The 27,763-nt window shown below is 34.7% G+C and overlaps 1 protein-coding gene across 8 annotated transcripts in view; it reads right to left on the bottom strand.

The window, feature by feature from the left end:
* Nucleotides 1–1,855: 1,855 nt before the first annotated feature.
* LOC145516763 (erbin-like) overlaps nucleotides 1,856–27,763 on the bottom strand; it is a 44,039-nt gene continuing 18,131 nt past the window's right edge. For 2 of the 8 annotated variants that reach the window (XM_081518376.1, XM_081518377.1), the window contains exons 5-14: nucleotides 26,535–26,720; nucleotides 23,027–23,141; nucleotides 20,977–21,160; nucleotides 17,734–19,282; nucleotides 13,701–13,844; nucleotides 11,026–11,145; nucleotides 8,441–8,650; nucleotides 7,264–7,356; nucleotides 6,702–6,776; nucleotides 1,856–3,941 (exon numbers count right to left, since the gene is read on the bottom strand). In XM_081518376.1, coding sequence (XP_081374502.1) covers nucleotides 3,834–3,941; nucleotides 6,702–6,776; nucleotides 7,264–7,356; nucleotides 8,441–8,650; nucleotides 11,026–11,145; nucleotides 13,701–13,844; nucleotides 17,734–19,282; nucleotides 20,977–21,160; nucleotides 23,027–23,141; nucleotides 26,535–26,720 — 2,784 coding nt within the window. In that variant the 3' untranslated portion in view covers nucleotides 1,856–3,833. The remainder of the gene's footprint in view (nucleotides 3,942–6,701; nucleotides 6,777–7,263; nucleotides 7,357–8,440; nucleotides 8,651–11,025; nucleotides 11,146–13,700; nucleotides 13,845–17,733; nucleotides 19,283–20,976; nucleotides 21,161–23,026; nucleotides 23,142–26,534; nucleotides 26,721–27,763) is intronic. The other 6 variants (XM_081518378.1, XM_081518379.1, XM_081518380.1 and 3 more) reach the window with 6 other exon arrangements.

Here is a 27,763-nt window from a genome sequence, read left to right as displayed (position 1 = left end):
ATGACTGTGCTTGCTATCCCCCAGGCTTAAAAGTTCTGCAGAGGTAAAGAAATTATACCTTTAGATGTTAAGATGGTCAACCTCATCTAAATTCTTTTAGAAACAAAGGGATTACCTCAAGGTTTGAGCTGGCTGTTTATATAATCTAGTGTACCTTTTAAAAGTAGTTTCTTGTTCTCTGTACATCATCAACTATTTGTATTTACTAATGCTTTTGATAAAACAAAATTATTTTAACTTTAACTTCAATCTCTTTCATAAGAAATCTACTTATTATACATTAGATAAGAAAGATAGCTGATAAGAACTTCAAATAATGAAAAAAATATCTTTTCAAATAGATATGACTGATCACCAATCTTGAACTAAGTAAAAAACATTTCTATCCCCATGGCTTCCTTCAGAAGTAAAAAACAGTAAGGGAAACCTGTATTTCCTTCACACCCAGGAATACAAGGGATTAAATGGTTAAAGGAAATAGCTGTTTTATGACAATTTTTCTCATCCTGAATTTCTAAATCACACAACTTTAAATAGCATTAGTTTCTTATCTATTCACTGTGCTATTTCTAACAATCTAGATGTATAACAAAAATTTAGAATGTTTTACAAATGCTAATAGGATTTTCTGAGCATAGCAAATATTTAAAACTTTACTTCTGTTCATGGCAATGTTTGGGTCTAAATAATTTTTAAGTATATATACAACTTTAAGTCCAAAGAGATCAGAAAAATATTTCCAAAATAAGTATGTAGGGAATTTTAGAATTTCATGGACTCAGAGGAACCAATGATTCTTTAATGAATCAGCATAAAACTGTAGTTTGTGTAAACAATTCTATACTGGACATATAATTTTTAATCATTTAAAATTTTAGGGTGGTCAATTTTAAACAGTTACTAAAAATAAGATAGCTTTGGTTTTTAATGACTTGCTACATAATACTTATTAAAAATAAGTATGTCAATTATGGCCATGGGCTTTAACTACAAATTACTCATCCTATTTCTTCAGAAGATTTAAATTATTACTTTTATTCAAATTTTGAGATTTTATCACTATCGAAACAAAAATTCTAATGAAGTGTTATTATTTCATTCTAATTTTCCAGTAGTTTAGAAGAAAACTTTGGCTATCCATTTAAGTACAAAACTATTTTTAGTTTTTCATATGTCATGTTACTTATTTTGTTAACAAACTTTCTTGCTTGACTTTGTGTTATGAGAACATTAAAAAAAATTTTTAAATTAACTAGAATACTAGTGCATATAATACTTGTTGCACTTCTAGTATTTCAATATAATATGTAGACAACTAACTTAAGTTTGATCACTGATGAATCAATTGTTCTTTGTGGCTTATTTCCCTTTCCAAAATCATAGTCTGTGTATCTGATTCAAGGTAAAGAAGTAAAAAATGTCATAATTATTTTTATGAAAAGCGAAAGTTGCTCAGTCGTGTCCATCTCTCTGTGGCCCCATGTACCATACAGTGCATGGAATTCTTCAGGCCAGAATACTGGAGTGGGTAGCCAGTCCCTTCTCCAGGGGATCTTTCCAATCCAAGGATCAAACCCAGGTCTACCACATTGCTGCTGGATTCTTTACTAGCTGAGCCACGAGGGAAGTCCAAGAATACTAGAGTGGGTAGCCTATCCCTTCTCCAGCAGATCTTCTCGACCCAGGAATTGAACCGGGGTCTCTTGCATTGCAGGCAGATTCTTTATGAACTGAGTTACCAGCGAACAGAACATGACTGTGAAAAATTGACTGAAACCAATACAAGATGGGAATAATTTTAGAATGCCAAAATTAGTACTTTAAAATAAACTATGAATAAAGGGGACACCGAGGCTTGTCTTAAAGAGGCTGTTTGTCATTTTTTTAGAGATTACAACACACATACAATAAATGAATTTTATCAAAATACAGCACATTTTTCTACTATATTCATAAAAATCAATTCCTATGCAAATAGTACTGAAAATCAACTAAAATGAGTTAAAATTTACAAAGAGTTGTTAAAGGGTTTCAATCAATATTATTAAAACTATACAGTACAATAATCAATTGATAACATCTTGAAAGAAGTGCAGTATTGGAGTTCACATCTTTTAAAAAGTACTGCCTATGTACGATGACTAGCAAGAAACAAACAAGTTCAACTCACGTTTGCAAAAATAATGTAGATTGCTATTTTTGCTAGTCCTATAAAAGACTTAACCTTCAAACAAGGTTCAAGAACAAAGCATAACAGATTAAAAATTCCAAAATTATATTCTTAGTAATGAAAAATGAATTGTAGTAACTGAATATTGCTCTAAAGAAAGGCTCCAGACTAGCCTCGACTAAGAACAGTTCTTGGTCTTCTATGGCACTTTTTTCTGGTCCAAATAACTATGCGTTAATTCTCACCATTGCATGTTATTCAAATTTTACTTGATTACATAGACAGAACAAAAACAAATAAAAGTAATGGTCTGAACAAAATTCATGAATCTCTATCAAATATTTGTTACACTAACGAGGAACAAAGGCAGTTGGTGGTAAAACACTATTACACTGATACACTTAGAAACCCTTTAAAGACTCTGAAGTGCCGAGTTCACATTTAATGTTACCTGTAGGAACAGCCCTTTTTTGAACACCATTACACACTGGTAGGACTCAAGGACCCACTCCTTTGCTCCACAATTCTCCACAGCAGTTCTCTATCACTATGCCAGTTTCACAGACTCGCTTTGGTTTCCTAGCTCCATGCACACTGTTTCCTTTTACTTTACCAAGGCAATGTGAGGCCAAACAACATCAAGAGGCCTTCCAAAATCTTACATTTTGTTACAGCAACACAATCTTAAAACTGGCCATTTTAGTTTCATTTGTTGCTTAAAATAAAAATTATAAATTAAGTTTAAAATGGAGTACTAATTATAAAACAGATTGCAAGTACCACCATTTGCAAAAAAAAAAATCAAGGGATTTCTGCATCACAGAAAATGCATGGACCAAAAAAAGAAAGAGAATGCATGGACATGCATCTACAGTCGAGTTAAAAATTTCCTTTGACTAAAAAATTGAAAATTGATTCACTAGTAGCAACTGTACAGTCAAGGGCTATGACAAGAACAAATCCTATAGAGCTCATAAAACACAATTATTGTCTTTTTTATTTCTTTAAAAAGACATCACATTTTATTGCATTATTCTATTAATAAGAACACATTAACAACTGTTGTTTCATTCTTTGCTTCCAGATTTTTATAGAAAATAACTGTTTCAATCCGGCCTTGGAAAGTGAACCCATCTGCACCACCTTCACTTACTCACTCTTCAATTCAATATGCACATAGCACAAGCCAACACTTCAAATCTCCTGCCCACATTAAAAAAAAAAGGTTCAGCAGAAAAACATTAATACCAGTTGAATAAAAATAAGGGCATAAAAGCTATGAGATAGACAGCTCTGCCATCTGTCTCTGGGCTACAATCAAGGCTAACTAGAGCCTTGCACAGAGTTCAATCATGTGTATGAAATCCAAAAATAAACCTACACTCTATACAAAAACAACATACATCTGTTTTTGTAGCCTTGATTGCTATGTTTAAAAACCTAACGAGAAGTTTTATATGGTATGAATTCAATAGTCTCCCCCATATACTGTACAGTGGTTCTTTCCCTCTAACCACAAGTTCCATTATTTCATTAATGTACAAATTTGAACATAATTTTTTTGAGTTCTTCTTTATATATAAAAATAGTCAAAATATTAATTTCCCCTGCAAGTATCTTCCAATAAATCTTGCTGTCTCTCCGTTTTTTTAGTCCATGCCTCTTATGAGGAAACCTCTCTTAAGATGATGAGTTCTACTGTGTTCTGGAAAGTTTTTAGCAAGGACACTGCTTGTCCATGTTCAATATTGATAAAACTGTAGCCGTTAGCCTAGAAGAAAGAAGAAAAATACTTAAAAAATTTTTTCATAATAATTTGCGTTTGCACATTTAAATTTCTGCCAGGTAGTCCACAAACCTGGCAGAAAATAAGAATCATTTTGGCAATTTAAAACAACATCTACACTCCTGGGCTCTACCCCATCTCTCTGGAAATAAAAGCTCTAAAGGTAGGACCTAGGAAGCTGGATCTTGTCCACTTTTTCAGATGATTCTTATGTAGCAATCTGACATTAAGAAGCACTTGTCTAAGACACAGTGTCAGACATGGTGTTGTGTGTATACACTACGGTGAAACTGAGGTTGCCAAGTTACAAGGGTGGTAGAAGAGGCACAATAAAGGACAGAAACGGTACGGACCTAACAGAAGCAGAAGATATCAAGATGAGGCGGCAAGAATACACAGAAGAACTATACAAAAAAGATCTTCACAACCCAGACAATCACAATGGTGTGATCACCAACCTAGAGCCAGACATTCTGGAATGTGAAGTCAAGTGGGCCTTAGGAAGCATCACTACGAACAAAGCTAGTGGAGGTGATGGAATTCCAGTTGAGCTATTTCAAATCCTAAAAGATGATGCTGTGAAAGAGTTGCACGCAATATGCCAGCAAATTTGGAAAACTCAGCAGTGGCCACAGAACTGGAAAAGGTGTTTTTCATTCAAATCCCAAATTAAGGCAATGCCAAAGAATGGTCAAACTACCACACAATAGCACTCATCTCACACGCTAGTAAAGTAATGCATAAAATTCTCCAAGCCAGGCTTCAACAGTTCATGAACCGTGAACTTCCAGATGTTCAAGGTGGACTTAGAAAAGGCAGAGGAACCAGAGATCAAATTGCCAACATCCACTGGATCATCAAAAAAGCAAGAGAGTTACAGGAAAATATCTATGTTTGCTTCATTGACTATGCCAAAGCCTTTGATTGTGTGGACCACAACAAACTCTGGAAAATTCTTAAAGAGATGGGAATACCAGACCACCTGAGCTGCCTCTTAAGATATCTGTATACAGGTCAGGAAGCAACAGTTAGAACTGTACATGGAACAACAGACTGGTTCCAAATAGGAAAAGGAGTACGTCAAGGCTGTATATTGTCATCCTGCTTATTTAACTTATATGCAGAGTACATCATGAGAAACGTTGGGCTGGAGGAAGCACAAGCTGGAATCAAGATTGCTGGGAGAAATATCAATAACCTCAGATATGCAGATGACCCCCCCCCCTTATGGCAGAAAGCGAAGAAGAACTAAAGAGCCTCTTGATGAAAGTGAAAGAGGAGAGTGAAAAAGTTGGCTTAAAGCTCAACATTCAGAAAACTAAGATCATGGCATCTGGTCCCATCACTTCATGGCAAATAGATGGGGAAACAGCAGAAACAGTGGCAGACTATTTTTTTGGGCTCCAGATGGTGGAGATGCAGCCATCACTGAGATGGTGACTGCAGCCATGAAATTAAAAGACACTTACTCCTTGGAAAGAAAGTTATGACCAACCTAGATAGCATATTAAAAAGCAGAGACACTACTTTGCCAACAAAGGTCCGTCTAGTCAAGGCTATGGTTTTTCCAGTAGTTATGTATGGATCTGAGAGTTGGACGGTGAAGAAAGCTGAGCACCAAAGAATTGATGCTTCTGAACTGTGGTGTTGGAGAAGACTCTGGAGAGTCCCTTGGACTGCAAGGAGGTCCAACCAGTCCATCCTAAAGGAGATCAGCCCTGGGTGTTCATTGGAAGGACTGAAGCTGAAGCTGAAACTCCAATACTTTGGCCACCTCATGCGAAGAGCTGACTCATTGGAAAAGACCCTGATGCTGGGAAGGACTGGGGGCAGGAGGAGAAGGGGACAACAGAGGATGAGATGGCTGGATGGAATCACTGACTTGATGGACATGAGTTTGGGTAAACTCCGGGAGTTGGTGATGGACAGGGAGGCCTGGCGTGCTGTGATTCATGGGGTTGCAAAGAGTCGGACATGACTGAGCGACTGAACTAACTGAGACAGCATATTAAAAAACAGAGACGTTACTTTGCCAACAAAGGTCCATCTAGTCAAAGCTATGGTTTTTCCAGTAGTCATGTATGGATGTGAGAGTTGGACTATAAAGAAATCTGAGTGCCGAAGAACGTATGCTTTTGAACTGTGTTGTTGGAGAAGACTCTTGAGAGTCCCTTGGACTCAAGGAGATCCAACCAGTCCATCTAAAGGAAATCAGTCCTGAATATTCTTTGGAAGGACTGATGCTGAAGCTGAAACCCAATACTTTGGCCACCTGATGCGAAGAGCTGACTCATTTGAAAAGACCCTGATGCTGGGAAAGGTTGAAGGCATTCATAACATGCGCGACTTGTTCTTGCCGTTCATGGTTGGATGGCGTCACTGACGCGATGGACATGAGTCTGAGCAAGCTCCGGGAGATGGTAAAGGAGAGGGAAGCCTGGCATGCTGCACTCCCAGAGTCGGACACAACTGAACAACATTCACAAACTTAATCAAAGGCTAAGATATATTTCAAAAATGCTAAGGTGTATTTAAAATTATTACTATAATTTTCCAAGGTAGAAGGTAGAAATATTTTAAGCTATGAAAGCACTAGAGAGTAGCCTATAAGAAATGCCTCTGTTCATCCAAAAATATCTCAAGATAACTTCATAAAATGCTTCCTTTCTAATCTGGCATTTGATGAGATCAGATATTATTAAAAAAAAAGAAAAAGAAAATAATGAAAAATGTATCTTAAGTTACCTGAACAATTTTATCACCTGGCTGTAATAATTTTGATGCTGGTCCTTCAGGCTGTACCCTTGTTACAAATATACCCTTTAATAACAACAAAAAAGATAATTATTTACTGGAAAGAAGTGTGCAAAATAAAAGAGTACCAAGGAGCAATCTTTTTTACAGTATGCAAATATTTCAATTGTGATACAAGTTTTCTCCCTGTCTTCTCTAATACTGTGATAATGCTATGTTATTTGTGCTTCTGGTGATTCTTACAGAAGTACAGTGATTTTTTTTATTAAAGTGATAAAAAAAAGTACATATATAGATGTGTAGAAAAGTATTAACAATTAAAATGTCACTTCACAATATAATGAATATTAAAATTTTGGAGTTAAATTTGTATTCCTCAAACAATTAATTTGTACTGATCACATTTCAAAACTAAAAGCTGAACAGGGAAATCATAAGGTGACGTCTGTCTAGATTTAAATAAATATCTGTTAGATTTTTACTTATGCATAAGAGGCAAAATTTAGTGAATAAAAATTAATGGGCGTTTCAAGGATGTACAAACAAAACTCACCTCGTCATCAGGTCTGAATGGGTTTCCTCTTCCCCCAACCCCTCCTGATATACTAAATCCAAGTTCTGGATCCTTTTCAACTCTCACTCGAATCTGAGTTAACACAAAAATAAACTTATTGCTGTATCAGAAGAAGTTACAATGATATTCATATTGGTAAATTAAGTTCAAGAAAACATAAATATGTAAGAATTCACCTAAAATAAATATTTGGGCAGATGAAATGAAACTACAATGTGAATAATTTGTTAATGAGTTAGTGAGTTAAAGGCACAGCTAAGATTATAAAGCATAGCTCCTAAATCAATCTATTCCTATCTTATGAGGATTATGCAACCAATTAATGTTGACTTTATATATTTTGGACATCACAGACTCTAATGACATAGAACATACACACAAAACATGTACTTTATCATCAATTTCCATTTGCAAACATCTAAATTACATAGTATTTCTGACTATAATATGTTTCATAAGACATATAAAAGATCCCTGGGTGGTTGTTGGGAGGCTAACTTCTTTCCTTAATCTGTTTATACCCTTCAAAGGAGCTAGGATTGATGATCAATTGGTATTAGTTTTTACAATCAAGCTACAGAAAACGAGGCAAGAGCTAAATTTTGTTGAACACTCTTTTTCTCCAGAAACTAAAACCAAATGAATGATACATTTCTCTAAGTTTCTAATGATATTATTTTATTAATAAACTGTCAAAATACATGAATATATGACTGTTGACTTTGAAAGTACTTTCTAAGATTTAATTCTCAAAGCTCTTGGAGACTATAGCCCAGTTTCAGAAACAAAGTATCAAGTAACAATTAGCAGATATAATACACCTTTCAAGTTTAAAGGTCTACTATTTATATTCCTGAAGAACGTCTGATTATTGGAACATCATCAACCAGTCTGGAAAAACAACCACCTTAGGGAAAATAAATCATGCCCGCAACACTATATCCTATGTCAATTTATCAGAATGGGAGGGGGAATCATACAGTCAAGTTAAACCACAAAGTTTAATACCTTATAAACTTAACATGAAACCAAACCATTAAACAAAATGGTAAAAACTATGTTAAAATTCTATATGGATTTATTGCTATAATTAAATAACCTATAAAATACATTAAAAGCTTAGTCTCATATTCCAAATATTCTTGATCATTCTTACCTCTTGCTTTGCCAGTTCATGGCCTTGTCTAGGAGAACAATGGGGCTGTGTGTATGGAGGCTGGTGGGCCACTTTCAGCATCAAGTAATCAATTAGTTGTTCTCCAGAGGGATGCCTTGCCACAGATGCCTGAGGAAGGGGGTGATGTATTTGACTATAATTTGCCTGAGGCCTGAGAGGCTGGCCCATCTGTCCATTACTCAAAGGCATCTAAGAAAAACATGAAGTGTCTTAAAATGACCAATAATAATGTCTTATAACAAATATTTGGATTTTCTTCTTGGAGCATTACAAAAGCACTTGAGTTTAACATTCTAAATCACATTATCATGCCATGTATGCCATTTTTTTTTTCTGATTTTACACTTTTAAAAGGAAAAGAAAAACCCTGTTAATGTCTTAATTCTAAGTTTGCCTGATGCTTGCTGATAGATTCACTCTTTTAAAGCTTCAAATTAATCACAGCTACATTTAAAATTATTTGCTTTTCTGTAACTGTAGCCCAACATTAAATGATAAACAGTATGCCAAAATTTTAAAATTTAAAGAAGCCCATTAAAAGGGAATCTTTTCCTATACTTAGTCTCTCACATATACTCAAAAGACGCATTTGCTGTTTTTTGTAGTAGAATTTTTTCATAATCCAAGTATATTCTTCTACCTCTATTCTTTCCTTCCCAGAATTAAAAAGCCAATCCAGCAATGCAGTAGAAAACTGGTTTATTCCTTTTGTGTGTGTGTGTGTGTGTCAAGTTACGAGATTTTAAACTCTCCAAATACTAATTTCATAGAACGTGAGCCACAAAAATTAAACCTTGACATTTAACTTTTCACAGACTAAACAAATAAGTCCAGATTATTCTGTTGCTGTTAAAGAATTATCTTTGTTTTAAAGATTCTTGTCTTTTAGACTTAAAAATAACCTTTGGGGAAAAGTGATAGTAGCTTATTCTGTCAGTGTGAGGAATCTATCTGAAAAATAAAAGGTTATATTTACATTAAAAATATATGCATATAAAGAGATTTTTGTGTAGAAGAGGAAATAAGTACATTTAAGCTATTCAATCATTTAAAACTTCACGGTTAACTATTAACCCACAAGGAAATTACAGAAGAACTGTGAGGGAAATTATTTGAGTCCCTTTTCCCTAAAACTACCCAAAGTAGAAAAGTTTGGGAAAAGATTATGACAACAATTTCAGAACTATTTATCTTCTTACGTGCACCTTGCTGAGGAATACAAAGTTTGGTTTTGGTGAAGAATATTTTTACTTAAACAGAAAGTTATCTTTTTCACTGTATTATACTTGAGAATTTAGTAAAATATGAAGTCTGGGTGTTTTATGACAGGGCACAAAGATAAGCCTCTATCACAAACCTTATATTGGTTAGAGAGGAGGAAGAGGTGCTATAGTCTCTCTCTCTTCAACTGTGGTTGTTTCCCACTTGGTCACTAGACTTGAAGCAGTTAATCTGTCCAGGAGCACTTAAATACTGTGTGTGTGTTCAGCTGTGTCTGCCTCTTTGCAACCTCACGTACTACAGCCCGCCAGGCTCCTCTGTCCATAAGATTGCAGCTATTTTTTTCTGCACACTCTGTAGACAGCACTTGCTCTTCTCCATTCTAATACAATTTATTCCTATGGGCAGATTCAAAACCTTTGTCCCAGGGAGAATACTCCAGACAATAACTACTTCTGACCCATTCTTAAGACTCCTTGACACATAGAACTCGGGCATACTTGACATTCTACATCAGTGTTACAGATAGCCATGGAATATACTAAACTATGATTAGCAGATAACTCAGGAGAATAAAACACATAAAACAAACTCAGTAACCGAAACTACAAAATGGGTATTAAAAAGAAATTGGATAGGAGAGCTCAGTTAAAAGAAAGCAACAAAAAAAGGGTAAAATAAATAAATATGTACAAACTTAAATGGCTGGGTTCCTACTCTCAAGAAACAATGCAAAAGTTTATATAATATATAACTGTGCTTCACAATTATATCTGATTATACTAGGGATACAGGCTTAGTTAAGATAAAAGAACAACTGAGGAAAATACTAAAGAAAAGAATTACGTATCCAGCACTGGTGACGAAAAAGTAAACTCTCTAAACGAGTGATGCTTTAGTTATAAAAGTAATAAGACTACAACCATCATCTATTTTATCATATACAAAAGTCTTTCAAGGTGATTTCCAATTACATTAGAAGTATTATCTGTTAAAATGCCTTCATCATCCAATGACGAACTTAAGATAGGTTCATTTTTAACTCTCCAAATAGTTTACTATCAGGAACACCAAAAAGCCTTTGATTCAAATGACAAGATGATACTACAGAAATTCAAAATTAACAAAATGATTCTTCAGTGTGGACAAAATCATGGAATAAACTAAGAAACAGCAGAATGAAATTTTATATCTTATTTCTCAATTATTAAAAAAAAAACAACTTACTAATCAAGAGGGCAAGGTCCTCATGGAAGCATTTTCAGTGTTAAAACATATTTCTAGTTCAAAAGCTGTAAAACACAGTAAGCTCACAGATACTACTTAATTCCCTGAGCACCTACTTTCATCAGGCTGTCTGGAAGAACATCTTTGTGACTAAGTGTAGCTGATGGGCAGTTCTGCTGTCCTGAAATGAATATATCATCTTGACAAGGATCTCCTGGACAAGGTGTCTGGGGATGCTTCAAACGAGGGGGAAATAAAAAATACACAAATAATGATCTTTAAGATGTGAAACCAAAACAGTGATGACACTTAAGAGGAGATACTGCTAGACAATGGAAAGATGAAGAACTAAATCAAACCTTACCATCATAACTGCACCTTTATAAGGGTTGTTAACTAGATTTATTGTGGTAATCACTGTACAATACAAACATGCATCAAACCATCATCATGTATACCTTGCACTAAAACAAGGTTATATGTCAGTTATATCTCAATAAAACCAGAAAAAATATTAGTACCTTTAACAGTCTTTCAAGGTTACATGGTAAAATAATTATTCTTATAATGTGTAAAAAGTACACCTGAATATATATTGTTAAGATATTTTTTTATGATGCTTTTATGATTTCATTTACAGTAATACCTATCTTTTAACATTTGCAGCAATAAATTTAGTTATTAATCCAAATTAAGAGGCCCAAATTTTAAGAGCAACTAAAATATATGTACTCCTGTTGAGTACAGCAAAAAGTTTTAGTTCAAAAGAAAAAAATTAACTGCTGTTCTTTTAACAGCATAGTATCATCCAGGATTTACTTCTTAATGATGAGCAATATCAATAAATATACAGTCTTACGTGCCTATTTTTCACTTTAATTTAGTTCTAAACACACCTAGCTATATTTTAGAAAACTAAAGAGATTCTGATAAATAGCAGTATTGTTACCTTCAAAAAAGTGTTATGGCTGGCAACACAGAGAAAGCAAACTACTGCAAAAGGTGTTATGTAAAAATCCAAATGAACTTTCTGGCCAACTCAATATATCATCATGTTGAAAAATAATGTGAAATCTACTTCATTATTATATGCCACAGGATACATACAAATCTAAGTGTTTGTAATTTAGTCTTAGGAGCCGTATCTGCAACAAAGCTATCATGTGCAGTCTGTTGTTACTAGTTCAAATTATGGCTTGGTGGGTTGTTTGTGTTTTGTTTTTCTTTTGGCCGTGCTGTACAGCATGTGGATCTTAGTTCCCTGGAGTCTTAACCATAGGATCACCAGGGAATTCCTGGCTTAGTATTTTTAGATGTAGTTTGATCTGATTTTGTGTATTTATACAGTGAATACTTTATTTTCCTTTTCCATTTTTGAGATGTGTTTTCAAAAATGTGTAATCATCAACTTAACTCGCAGCTTGAAGTTTAAACTCAAGTGTGAATGTACAACTGTATCTTTAAATGAACAAGTACATTACGGATGAAAAAGTTAAAGTGCAACAGACTCAGACTCTGAATTTTTTTAATAATAACAAGCAAAAGATATTACTGATCAAGAATTTGTAAAAAACAATTGCTCTAGATGACTATAAAGATTATCCCTGAGTTAATAACCCCATGGCTTCAGCTGGAAAGAGCACCAGAAATGCAAGGCTTACTAGCCATCACCTCCTCTCTCTCTGTTTCAAACTGCTAAAGTTACAAAATGATTGCTGCCACTAACATGTAACACAGAAACCGAGTGGCAGCAGGTGACAGAGAACAGGAAGACGAGTGAGGTCCAGGCAGAGCAAAGTGAACCCAGGATACTGCTCCTATTCTAGAAAACAACAGACTAAAGCCAGGAGTGTATCAAAAAGTAGTAGGGGATTGGGGGTGGTGAGAAAGGGGACACTCAAGTAAAAAGCAAAGGACCCAGAAGCAGGGTCAGTATGGAAATAAAACTATGTGGGAGAGAATAAGCTTTACAAAGGGAGAAAGGTGTTTTCAGGATGGAAGAAGGGCAGAGGAAATATTTACTTAGAGGTCATGCTACCACCTCAAGTTGTCATGGAAAGACAAATTTTATAACGGCCAGAGTTGTTCTGTTCTTTCTCCTTTTCTGTCCTTCTTATCTCCTACCCTTAACTTTCATTAAAAGAATAAACCTTCCTTCTTCTCACAAATTATTAGGTGGGTGTTAAGGGATTTGGGTTTTGCCTTTTCACTGGTACTTAATGCAATTTCTCCAGCCTCACATTTAATCATATTCTGCAAATTATGATTCAACTTAGTTCCAGGTATATATTTGCCAACTCTCAGTCACTAAAGTGAAAATTATTCTTTCCTACAACCCCTCTATGTATTATGCATGGCACAGCATTAAAACTCTGAGTTAGGGAAAGCAAGCTAATTTTAAGAGAGAGCACTGCAAAGACAAAGAATTTTTTAAAAACCTCTTCAACTCCTGTTGCTCACCCTGTTTTATATAAAGAAGAGCTGACAACATCCTTAGTTATGACCACAGAAACTTAAGAGGTAAAGCCTAAATCAGCTTTGCAGAGATTTACAACTAAGCCATGGAAGAAGTGGGAGGTAATCAAGGTATTTAACCCACAGTACAGATTTATCTTCTAAACTGTTAACACATTATTGACCCAGGGATTTTTGCAGAAACTAATGCCTGTGGCAGGTGATTTGTTATGTAAGTGGATATTCAAACACTCTGGTCAATAACATTTGGGTTACATGAAATGTGGGCTTCTTTCTCATCTATGTACTGAAGTACTGATCTACTGCAGGTACTCACTCGAAAAGTGTGCCCACCAGAACCTCTTCCGTCTGCAACACTCAAGGCGAGACTGCCCTGGCTGCCATGCAGATCCCTAGAGCTGCCATAGTGAAAGTTGCTTACAGCAGTAAAATTGGAATTAAAGGACCTTGACAGCATGCTCTGAATAAAGAGGGGATAGATTTAACAGAGATTAGTGTAGCATGCAAAATTCACAAGACATGTTATACACACAGACATATATACAAGTAACCCCCAGATCACGCAAGAATACCATGCAACACTGAATTTTCAGAGACACTGAAAGAAATTGGCACTATTTACCATATATTTACATGAAAACATATATGTATACACACATAAATTATATGTAAACTCAACCATTTACATGTTTAAACACCAAGAAAGAAAGTGCAAACATACAGCTGCTCTTAGGCTATTACGTTTTACTCCAAACCTATCTTATTAGAAGTTCATCAGAAAACAGGAATTGATGTTACATCCAGATGTATTCGTATGTATATGGTTACACACAGAACACAAACTAATTTCTTTGTAAAGGCAAATTTTACTAACACTCAGTTATTTCTAAGTCAAAATGGTTTTCTAGAGAGAATGCTCATTCTATAGAAATTAATTGTCTTATTAAGTAAATGGAGACTTTAAATATACACAATATAGCACAAAGCATATTTGCAAAAAAATACTTGGCTCTTGTAATTTCTAATAAAAATTACCTTCCACACTTAAAAAATGTCTTAAAGAAAAGTTTAACACACACACAGACTTTTAGGGTATAATATTTAAAAGGCTCCTACTGCTCTGCAATTATCAGGAAAAAAATTCCAATAAATCTAGAAAATATACATGCAAAACTCTTTTCCCATTCAAATAGATATTAAAGGTGATTGTATTTTTAGAAGTCAGCAGTGGCTCTGCTATTTCAAGTTTCACTGATAGGCACCTTCTATGACTGAGTTTACATAAATGCCTGATCGCCAATTCCAGAGTTGCCTGAACAATATACTTCAATAAAAGCACTGCCTGATTCTCCCTGTTCTTGCTTGGTTATTCCCGAAGATCACTCCTGTCCTTTCACATGTGGATGCTTTAAGTCATGTCCCTAAACAATGAAGGTCTGATGGTCAAACCAAGAGAAACCTCATTTTGAACATGGCTTCTTAGTAAGAAATACACAAATGCTTGTTATGGCCATAATAAGCATTTCTGTGTTACTCTAAGGAAGTATTTACTTTCTCCAGATTATGAAGTTGATCTCTTATACAAAGAAACAATATGACATTTCAGAATGAAAAGAATCTATAAACTACAACAAACAAATTTAGTTATTTTGTGAATTCTGAAGTCAAGATCAAGGAAAAAGCTGAATAGGCATTTCACAAAGAATAAGGATTTGGCAGAGGCAATTCATAGGTTCCCCAAATATCTGATTAGAAAGTAAAAATAAATTATACACATAATCACACATAAGAAATATGTAAACAACACACATTAATGCATTATAACACAGTTTTACATGTTAACTTGAGTGGTCTGATTGACTCTTTTTAATAATATGTTAATCTTGGAACAAAGTCTTTGCTGTCATCTTTGAACATATATGAGGTTTTTGTAAATATTTCACTGAGTAAGAAGGCTAAACTTCGGAACAGGTCTGCTTTGAATTTAGGCCTGTACAGAGACATCCACGTAAAACTGAACCCTATCAAAACACATCAACACATTGTGAAAAGTTCAATTAAGTGCTGAACATATGTCCTGGACATTGTTTACTACATGCTAATAGTTGTATAACAGCAAGTGAAAATGGAAATTATCATTTTGTGTTAATCATATACAGTGCTTATCAGTTTTTAATATAATAAGGAATACTGGCAAATGCTGACATTAGGAATAATTTTACAAATTTTTATTCCTTTGCAATATCTGTTGATAAGTTTAATTAAGTCAGTCTTGAGATTTCTGAGGTGAGATAATTTTCTGTGTTTGTGTTCCAGGTACAGTTTGTTGGGGAAGCTGGGAAGGAGGGGTTACTACTTAAAAAAGCCAAGTAAGCTTCAATAAGTAATCACTTTCTGTTTTACTATTAAACTCCCAGCTGGGCAGAGCAGCACCTTTTCCTCTAGTTGTAGGGCAGGCATTGTGAAATCCCCTGAGGAAATTTTTCAAATGCCCACCATGCCATAAGAATTATGCTTAAGGAAGAGAGGGGGAGATGCAGAGGAACAAATAGAGATCTTCCATCACCCTCCACCATTTTCAGCCAATGCTTTTAAGTCTGGGGTCTAAATTATGTTGTCCTGTGTCCTCTAAAGCTTTTTCCTAATTTCAGTGAGTTAATTCTCATCTCTAAATTACCAGTGGGCACAACTGGGAAACTACTGCCATGTATTCTCCAAGCAATCATACAGGAAATTCTAAACATAAAAAGCAGAAAAGTACAATGAACAATGAGATGGCTAATCCTTGCTTCCTAATTACTAAAGTCCAGGCAAATCTCTGACAGACAGGAAAGTAGGGGAGAACAGCCACCTGAGATGTCAACTAACAATATCAAGATAACCAAACTCATCTCGTCCTCCAAACCTGCTATTCCTCATCAATATCTAGTTAATGGCATTCCCCAAAAAACAATTATTCAAGGTACCAACCTCAAGTTTAATCCATTTTCCTCAATGAATGATTACAGGAATATTCCCATCAGAGTAAACCCTTATAAAGTCTATCTCAGAACTGCCTCTTGAATTTGTTCTTTTGTCGCAACTCCACTGATACATTTCTCATTCTATTTATTCTCAGGACTGTCAGACAGTCTCATAACTCAATCAACTTAACTATAGCTATGGCTATAGCTTCTTCCTCCTCAAATCCAGTTTCACACCATCACCAGAAGTTTATTTATAAAACAGCTATGTTACTCCTTTACTTAATAAACTTCCAAATTCCTCAAATAAAGTACACAAATTCAAGAGCCTCAACAGAATTACAGCTGAAACAAAATGGATATATGACAATGAAGTTGCCTAATGCTACAGATGCTCAGCTATTTAAAGCTACAGAATTTAAAAGAGCTAATTGTTACAAACAAAGGTTCAATGTGAATTGATATAATGTATTAATCCTTATTTTAGGCACTGATTTCCAAACATTCTGACTTAAAGAATTTATGGAGGTTGTATACACTTAGCTCCCTTTAAAAATATCTTATATCAATAAACAAAGCTGAAATAATTCTTGGGTAAAATTCACTGAGACATGAAGCTGAATCTTGCAGAATGAATATGCCTTATATATTTGGGCCACAGAACTGTCTTAATATATCAGTTTTAAGGTTAATTTTTTAAAAATTTATCTCCTTTCAAAAAAGTAATATCTACATATCAAGTTATAAAAGCTCATCTACATGAGCTTAAGTTACTTAACAACAATCTCCTAACTATTATTAGAGCCACAGACACCTGAGTTCAAACAGGCCAGAAATGCAATATAGGAGAGTCAATAGTAAATGCCATGCCAGAAGCCATCTGAGTCAGTGATAGTGTTAGTTATACAACATGAACTGGGACAAAAATCTTAGGTGAAAGATATATATTTACAATACATTTCTTGTTATTCAGTTAACTATATAATAAATTGCTGTTTTTATACACATATTCACATAATTAATTATTAATAGATGAGCAGGAAGTCAGAAAATACTGAACAGAGGTAAACATGTGTATACATGTATTATTTGTAGTATGTGTGACACAATCTAAGATACACAAATGAATGTAAGCCCATTAGAAAACATTAAGGAGTAACAGGAAAGAAGTTCATATCACTATTGCAACTATTTTGAGTCTGGGTAAGTCTCAACTTGGACCTCTAATCTCACTACCAAGGAAAAACTTCTAGAATATAATACGTATGTATTCAATAATTCAGAGTATCTTAGTTCATCTTGTTTAAAAAACAAAGTATGCCAAAAATTTTAAAGGAAAATTAGTAAATTCATAAAGAGGCAAACGAAAAATTCATGTTTAATTACCTTTTCTAATTTTTTGGCCTCAATGTGTCGTAGTACTTGTTCTCGCCAATCATGAGGAACTTTACTTTTTCCTGGAGGATCTAATAACGAATGCTCGGAACCAACCCTTGTATTTGGTCTTTTTGAAGGGCTAGTCCGTGAATAACTGAAATCACTAACTGACATAGTTCTCTCTGGTATCTCACTAACAGAGGGTCGAGCACTCTGAGGCCTTGAGGCATTTGGACCATCAACGCTGTAGGTTCGTGCAGAAAGGGGTCTCTGTGATCCTGACATCATTGGAGGAGTTCGTCCCACTGAATGTAACTCTCTGTATGACAAATAATCTCCTTCAGGAACTTGGGTCCGCCTCGTGGAACCTGGCTCACCAAGATTTACAGAGGCTGTTGAGGACACACTACTCTGTCGCTGAATTGTAGTTCGAGTCGCTCCTGGAATGAGTCGGTCATTTGGTGAGATGGCCCACATGTCCCCATGTCTTCCTGGACCAAGTCTCTGGTGTAAATGATACGCAGTATTAGCTCGAACATTGTTATGATTAGAGAAATTCATATTGGCAGAATGTTTAGCATAATTGTGACTTTCTGTACTCTCTGACCTAGGAAAGCGCTGTGAGGGAAAATTGACAGGATCTACTTGGGGATTTTGTTTGGAGTGCCACAAAGTGTCCTTGACTGCAGCACTGCTACTGTACTGAATATTATACTGCGGAGGACCATACATCTGAGGCATAGACTGTGGGCCGCTTGTAGTGGGGCCTCTTATTGTATTTGGTTCTTCAGGATTATGATTTGAATCAAACTTGAAAACTGCCTTTGCACCTGACATTAAATCAGAAGATGAAGAAGAACCAGTAAATACTTGCAATGGTTGATCATATAAAAGCGTAGCTGACTTGCTCCTGACTATATTTTTTCCATCAATAGTAGATGTTACTTTAACTGTGGCACTTGGCTGCTGAGGTCCATTATCACTCAGAATGTCATAGATTTTTAGCCCTCCAGTTTCCATATTAGTTATGCTATGAGATTTCACAACAGATCCAATTGGTCCACTTTTCTGAGGGGAGAGATCTTCAGTGCTTTTGGAATGACCCACATCAACAGAAGAATCAGTGCCATGTGGTTCGGTCCTCCTAGGAGACTGTGGAGTTTCCTCAGAATGTCCATTTACCTTATTTATGCATTCAACATTAGGAAACTTGTTTCCGTTTTCCAAGTGCTCAGCTTCTCCTTTAGCATTACTGCTTAAAAAGCCCATTCCAAGCACTGTATCTTGTGTCTTTGATCTTTCCACTATCTCGGGTTGAAATGTATCATTAGTTACAAGTTCATTTAGATTCATATTGATATGGTCTAATTTGTGAGATTCATCAGATGTGGCTGTTGAGTCAACACCTTTTTCAATAAGAACTAATCTCTCTTCAATATTCAAATCATACTCAGGTAAGTTAAAATCTTTTTTATCAGGAACCTTGATTTTTTCCTCTGTTGAATGATTTAAAATATCTCCATTTTGTAAAAGACTGTTAAAATTTTCATCTTCTTGCCTAAAAGAAAAATACTTTTATCACAAACATCATAAAGCCCAGTTTTTAGTCATGGGGAACATTAACAACTAGCTACTGTGTAGATACACAGAGATAAGAGTGTTGATGGGAGTCACAGATAAAAGACATTTAGTATCAAGCATGTAATTTTAAAATATTATTGTAACAGTTGAATAATACAGATTTATATTAAATGGAGACAAGTAAAACATACTAATCAAAATGCACAGATAAGATTAATTATTGCCACTATCATAATCACTGTATCACAATACAGTTTAATAGAGCTAAACAGTGAAGAAAAATGTGCATATTTTGTAATGAAATAATTCTCTTTTACTGCTGCACCTTTTCATGAATGTTCTCAAATATGAAATGCTTGAAAGATAGGCACATACATGGAGATAAGGTCAATAAGTCAAATTGCTGAGTAAGAGCACAGAATATTTTTATGAATAATTCAAAACCTCACAGTATTGATCAATTATATTAAGTAGGTATTATTAGATATAAATGTATATAAGGAACTTACACAAAGAACTAAACAATCACTCAAAGATCTACAAAGTATGAAGATCAAAAGAGAAACTAAATCTAATTATTCTCTTAAGTGACTACATTGTGTTTGGCAAATATTTATAAAACATGCTATTCCAAAATTATAGAAGATATTTTATTTCTACTTGATAATATGAAAACATATTTGTGTCCTTTTGTGTAAATATGCAAGTTACATTTCAACAAATATTTTTTAATACTGATCTTCTGATTAGATAACAGGAAATATTATTAGAAATACAACCAAAGAAGGTATGGCTATATCCCATTCTTAGCCTTTATTTCATTACAAAACACATGATTTAGAAAATACTGAACTACTTGCCAACTATATCAAATTTTACTTCTCAACAAATTAACCATTATTTTAACATCCAAGAGGTTATAAAAGTAATATTTTACCACACTAGATTTTAGCCTCAAATTCAGAGGAAGGGTATTAATACAACTACGTAAGAGTTAAACTCAATGTGAAACATAAAATTCATCTTCCTTTTAAAGTAATGCAAATCAATATACAGAAAAATTTGACTTAAATATACCCAGAATTTAAGTACTATATAACTCTAAAAATCAGTTAACAATATCCATACAATAAGCTTTGGATTCAGCAATAATCCAAATCCTTCTAGCAAGCATAACCCTTTAACTTGAATTATTCTAAACAGGCTATATTAAAAAATATTATAAAACTGTTCAACCTTTTAATGAAGAGAATTAAAATATATTTTAAGTCTTTTCTCTCCAATTTAAAAGACTAAGATGAAAATGTATGTGCTGTGCTTAGTCACTCAAGTCGTGTCCGACTCTTTGTGACCTCATGGACTGTAGCCTGCCAGGTTCGTCCAATTCATGGGGAATCTCCAGGCAAGACTACTGAAGCGGGTTGCCATGCCCTCCGCCAGCGGATCTTCCCAATCCAGGGAAATGTATAAAAGCTAAGTAATTATAATTAGTAAATAAACTGGGGAAGAAATTATATACTGTCTGAACCACTTCTATAATATTAATTTGCAAAGTCTTTTATGTTTTAATAAATATATATTTAATAAGATAATATAAATAGTACGTATTTATTTGCCTTGCCATCTCTATGTATTGTACAAATAAATTGTCTTGTTAAGATGGTCACAAACCTGATTTTGGAATTAATACCAATATGAGTTTGTTTCACTGGAGAGCAGAGGGAGGTATCTTGACTGCTATCAGTATTAAGAGAAACTGAATCAGACATCCGAGATGGAGAAGAACAGTTGCTGTTATTCTGATTGCTATTGTGTGTAACTTCATCTGATAAAGAATCTGTATCCTTTGTATCATCTGTAAGAAAAAAATTAAGCTACTGATACAGCCACATTGAATTTCCAGTAATGACAAATAGCATTTATATTGTCTTGGTTCAATATATAAGATAAGGATTTATATGGATAGAAGATAACCAGAGGCTCACATCAGAAAATTCAGTCCTAATACATACAAAGATTCAAGAATTTAAAAATAGTGATACCTTCAGTTAGTTTTTAGTGATACCTATAGTTTTTTTTTTTTAATATGAACAATGATAGAGTTACCCAGAATCTGATTTAAACTACTGACACAAATGTTATCACATAATGTTTTTAAGGCCATTTTAGGCCATTTTAGTGAATATACTTTTCCATGAATTTAGTTTTAAAAAGTTGTAACAGTAAGAAATACATACTATAGTTCATAACCTCAGTAAACTTATTATATGGGGTATAAATGACTTCATACATGTATGGAATTGTTTTCACCTATTCTGATAATAAAAATGAGCAGCATAGTCAACCAAAAAAGAAACACCAAACAAATCCAGAAATTTTCACAAGGTCAGCTTTCCCCTTTCTAACATCATTTCAAAGAACTGTATATGAATAGTGAACTCTCAATACATGAGATGGGTTTGCAACAACTATATAAACAAATAGATAATATTCATATTCCACTATAGGCAGGTAGTAATAAAAAGTACCATTTTTTAAAAGTAGTGATAAAAAGATAATAACTTAGTATGTTTACAACCCTACAGGCATGGTAGCACATTGGGCTCTGTAACTTCTGCTTTAAGGTGTTTGGGTCTGAGAATCTCAATTTTTAAGACACTGTTAACCTACACAGCACTTAAGTTTGCTCCTCTTTATATTCTACTTCCTTCTCATGGGGTAACTGTGACAATTGGATAATAATATGTAAACAATTTAGCATAGTAAGTAACAATTAGTAACAAATATCAGTACCATTATTATGAAACCCCAAGCCATCCTTCAAAGGGCCACCTTGCCAGTAAGTTTCATCAGTGCCATAAAGGTACAGGCTGGATGAATCTTTGGTGGAGATAATGTAGACATTTTCAGACATTTGGTGGAGAAGAGGGAGGGAAGCATAAAAGGAAAGGATAGCTACTCTTCGAGTTGTCTTTCATTTCTAAGAGTCTGAGATTCTATGTTAGGTGGGGGTGAGAGGGGTGTGTTAAAAAAAAAGTTCCTTAACAGATAAAATAACAAGCATCTGTTATACATAAGGTACTATGCTAGATCTGAGTACACTAACCCAATATATTTGAAATTCTCAAAATCTTTCATTAGCTTCATTGTATGTCTAGTTAGATGTATGCGTGCTAAGTCACTTCAGTCATGTCTGACTCTCTGCAGCCCTATGGACTGTAGCCCGCCAGGCTCCTCTGCCCATGGGATTCCCCAGACAAAAATACTGGAGTGGGTTGCTGTGTCCTCCTCTAGAGGATCTTCCCAACCCAGGGATCAAACCCACATCTCTTATGTCTCCTGCATTGGCAGGTGGGTTCTTAACTACTAGCGCCATCTGGGAAGCCCAGTTAGATGTATACACATGGACAAAATCAAGGAGCTCAAAGATCATACAGCAAATAAGTGGTAGAGATGGAATCGTAATCTAGGCTTATCTGCCTAAAAAGTCCATGTCATGTACGTAAACTTGCATGAATGAAGGAAGAGATCCATTAAGATTTTTGTTTAAGAACGAGAGATAAGGAATAGACCTTTTACCAAGACATATTTTAAAAACTGCTTCTGAAAAGTATTTTAAATAACATAGTAACATTTAGTGAAATTTTTTATTTGAAAAAAAAATTTATAAATTTTATTCAGTCCATTTCTATTCTTAGTGAGCTTTCTTTCGACATCTAACCTTTTTTGTTACTACTAAGTGCTACCACTTTGGGCTGGTTAATAGAGGTTTCAATTAACGGTGGTCGCATCTCTGCCATTTTCATCTCTTCATCAGAAGAAAGCTCTTCAGATTCCTAATTTAAAGAAAAAAGAGAAAAATATTCACAAAAATAAATTTTGGTTTCTTTAAATGAATAAATATTAAGTTATATGAACTTCAAACAGAAAATACTTGACACAGGCATAAAACCTTTTTACGGTAACTGAATAAAACTAATATGTGACTTAAATTTTTCAAGACAAGGCAATAAAACCATGGAAATTATTAACACTACACCACAGTGTCTAAGATATAATTTTCTGTGTAGTCCTTAATTCAACTGTATTAATGATTAGTATGTACCTGGTACTGTATCAAGTGCCAGAAAAACAAAAATGAGTAAAGCACAATCCCTGCCGGTGAAACACTCAGTTTAGTGAAGATGCTCTAACAAAAAGTCTATTCTTAATTCTTAAATTCACTCCTTCAAGGATCAGAAGGACTGAGATGCTCTTCCACCAAGATAAGTTAATGGCAATTTCTGCCCAATTTGAAGACAGGATCTTTTATTATTCTCCATGATTTTTTTCTCTGATATTTGGCAATTGTCCCAGGCAATTTACCATCGAGTGCTATTAGCACACACAAAGAGACTCTGTTGTCAACAAGTATTAATAGAAAGATTTTAACATTGTATATAACAGACATAAAATCAGATCTTCTGCAGTTTAAATTATTTTTAGCTAATATAATGAAAATAAATAAAAGGTCTTACAACAGTATTCTATTAAAAATACTAAGATTTCTAAGCGCTTTAAGTGTCATAACAAAATATGAACTGAAATCAGAAAACTATTTCAATAAAAAGGCCAGACAGTAAATATTTTATACTTTGAAAGCCACACATTCTGTTTCAACCAACCAATTCTGCTGCTGTAGCATAAAAGTAGCCACAGACAATATGCAAGCAAACTACCATGGCTGCGTGCCAGTGAAACTAAATGTCATCTAATTCTTCATATTTCACAAAATATGCTTTTTCTTTTGACCTTTATTCAATGTTCAGTAATATAAAGCTGTTCTTAGCTTGCAAGCCATATAAAAATAGGCAGTGGGCCAGCTTGGGGCAACAGGCCATAGTCTGCCAACCCTGTTCCAGACTGTACTACAATGGAGTTAGACTGTTAAGTAGTTAAGGGAGAGAAATGTAAATTGGGTTTAGTCTTCAAGGGTGAGTTAAGAGGTAAATAACATTCTGAGTAGAGGAAAACATGGAAATAAGAAAATGTATGGCAAGTCAGCTCCATGAAGCTGGAATTTAGGAAAGGGGACAGGAGAGACAGAAAAGGCAGACTGGATTGCATAGTAAAAGGTTACGCTCTGAGTCTGAACTCAATTACAAGCTGGTCATTAATGAAAGTTGCCAAGCTAGAAACTCACAAGGCAGATTATCTTTTAAAATAGCAACTCTGGTATTAAAGGTTTACGGAAAGAGACTGGCAGAAAGAAAACTAGGTATAGCAACAGTCCTGAACATCTGTCCTGCAATGGCAGTAATAGCTAGTACAGAAAAGAAAAAAAGAACTGGACAGAAATTTTATTACTATTAACAGAACTTGACTGGTACAATGAATACAAAGAATGAGATAACAGGACAAGGAGGTCTGTCTCAGCCTTTTGATATCTGCAGCATTTAAACTGCTGACGAGACTTTCTTCTTCATGAAATCATATTACACCTGGGCTTCTGTGAACTACAGTCTCATAAATCTCCTACCACGTTCCTGTTTCCTTTGCTCATGTTAATTAATCTTCCTGCAGTTTGTTCATATTCTTTCTTTTCTTACTCTTTCCCCCAGCTACTGCATTTTTTCCAATGCTTATGTTTATTTTCTTAATTAAAAATTTTTATTTATTTATTTTGACCATGCCCCACAGCATGTGGGATCTTAGTTCCCCGACCAACGAGCAAACCTGTGTCCCTTGCACTAGAAGCATGGAGTCTTAACCACTGGGCCACCAGAGAAGTTAACAATGATTATGTTTAATGTAGATAATTCTGCTAAAAAATCTTCAGTGGCTCCCCAAAGACTACAGTATAGAACATTAAGTCTAGACTTCTCAGCATAGCTATCAGGAAATAATCAACTCTACTAATTTTATTTCATTAACTATATCTCCTGATATATTTGGTCAGATGGTCTGACCAATGCTCTTTCCTACATTTTCTAAATGCCGTTCTTTTGCTCTCATCATTCTTTTCACATTTCATTCAATTCTCCTATCTCTGTTAGCTGAAATACTTCAAAATTCAAGTTAAACGTTTCCTTCACCTTAAAGCATCTGTGGTTCTTTATAGCCAAAAAATACCTCTTTCTAAATTTCTGTAAAACTTAATACCTCCAGCAATGTATGAGGGGAATGTAGAATGGTTCCATCACTTTTGGAAAGCTGGCAGTTTCTCAAACAGTTAAACATAGAGCTACCATACAACCTTAGCAATTCAACTCTAGAGGAAAGAGGATGTATTTTCTTTTCTCTTGGGTATAAACTATACCCAAGAGGAAACAAAATATATATCCACACAAAAACTTGTATACAAATGTTCAAAGGAACTTCATTCATCATTAGAGACAAAATGTGGAAATAACTCAAATGTTCATAATGGACAATGACAATGAAATACACAGACGTTAAAAAAAAACGGATGAAGTACTGATACGGGCTACAATATGAATAATCTTGATGACATTATGTTGAATGAAAGAAACAGTTACAAAGACCACATACTATATGATTACATTTATATGAAACGCCAAGAACAGCCAAATCTAGAGGCCGAAGACTACTAGTTGCTTAGGACTGCGGAGAAGGATATAGAAGTTGTAGGGAGACAACTAAGAAGTACGGGCTTTCTTTTAGGGTAATAAAAATGTTCTAAAAGTGTTTGTGAGGGTTGCACAACTTTTAGTACACTAAAAGCCACCGAACTGCACACTTTACTTAAATGAGTGAGTTGTACAGTATATGAGTTATACCTCAATAAAGCTGCTTAAAAAAAAAAAGTTTTTATTGATCCAAGGGAAAAATCTCTTTAAAAAGTCTCAGATATTCAAGAAAAAAATACTTCATAATCAATGATAAATGCTTAAATAGGTCAAATAACTGACTTATTATTTGGTAAACCAACAGCAACTTTTTCATTTTTAAGTTACCGAGATTAAAGCAATTGCTATTATAAATTTTACAGAATTAGAACTGCCACAATCTAATTTACATAGTAAAAATTTTTATAACCTCTGTACTCCAGGATTGAAGCTTAAGTGATAAACGAGTGGTAAAACAAATATTGTGAAATTTCTCAATGGCAAAATTGCATTAGCTATTTTCTGCTATTGGTATCAGGCTTCCCCTACCTTTAGTTAGCAACAATGAAATGTTAAATTCTTATCATTTAACATTACTCCAGAATAATCATAAAGCCATACCTCAAAAACATCATCATGATTAACAATATGCTTCAAGTTCTCAGAGGCTTTCACATTTGCAGTCACTGGCGGATTTCCAGAACTGACCTCAGCTTCAGGTTCATTGGTCTTCTGTATAGAGTTTCCTATCATATACTTTTCTCTTTCATCAGCTTTGCTTCTTACTGGAGTGGTACTTTCAGAAGTCTAAGCAAAAGAAAAGACAAAGAACTCACATTCTTTACACCTATTACGATATTAAAGTTCAGATAAAAATTTAACAGCATCTTCCTATTCTGGGTAAACTGAAGAAGTTTTAAACACGGAAATCTGTAGCACTGAGACAGAAAACGCTGCTCACTGTGGGAACAGGCAGTTGCAAAGGTCCATGAGCCACATTAAACTTTACAATTTAGCTAAGGCTGTGTTTCATCCTAGAAGGTGCAAAGCTAGTATTTATGAGTGAGTCACTTGGCATGTGCAAACTCAGGAAGGCTCGATTTTTTCCTGCTCATTGTGGAATGTATAGTAACTTCGGTGACAGGATAAAACTTCTGTTTCTGTGATACAAGGTGCAGAGGGGAAATTTCATTAAAGGAACACACAATTTAGGGATTTGTGTAGGTTTTGGAAACATCCTAAGGAAATGTCAATGATCTGTCACAGTAATTACATTTAAAATTAAAATTGGGTAGAATGGATCACTATTACCAGGGGAAAAAGTATTTCTGTAACCATGAACTTCCTGACATTCATTATCTTATTCTTCATTCAGGCAATGTTAGTTCAAAAGCTATGCTGACACTCTCCTGCCCATCTGGACAGTCTGTAACCACAGCTGAAGTGGTAATAATAGCATTTGAGTTTGCTCACTATGACAGCTTTTAGTTCAGGTATCTGAGAACTCTGGTCACCTGATGTGAAGAACCGATTCACTGGAAAAGACCCTGATGCGGGGAAAGATTGATGGCAGGAGGAGATAGGGGCAGTAGAGGATGAGATGGTTAGATGGCATCGCTGCCTCAATGGACATGAGTCTGAGCAAACTCTGAGAGATAGTGAAGGACACTGAAGCCTGGCGTGCTGCCGTCCATGGGGTTGCAAAGAGTCGGAGATAACTGAACAACAATAACAATCTGAGAATACTCCCCAAGTCTGGGAGTGTATTTTGGTGTATACAAAAAGGATCATTATATCAATTATCATTTAAAAATTTTGAAGAACTGGAAATAGACTTTAGTCAATGCTTT

This window comes from Giraffa tippelskirchi, chromosome 8, assembly GCF_054371585.1.
Source record: "Giraffa tippelskirchi isolate mGirTip1 chromosome 8, T2T-mGirTip1v1.2.pri, whole genome shotgun sequence".
Taxonomy (NCBI): Eukaryota; Metazoa; Chordata; class Mammalia; order Artiodactyla; family Giraffidae; genus Giraffa; species Giraffa tippelskirchi.
The sequence above is the reverse complement of the archived record's forward strand: the minus strand, read 5'-3'. Positions and strand labels throughout refer to the sequence as shown.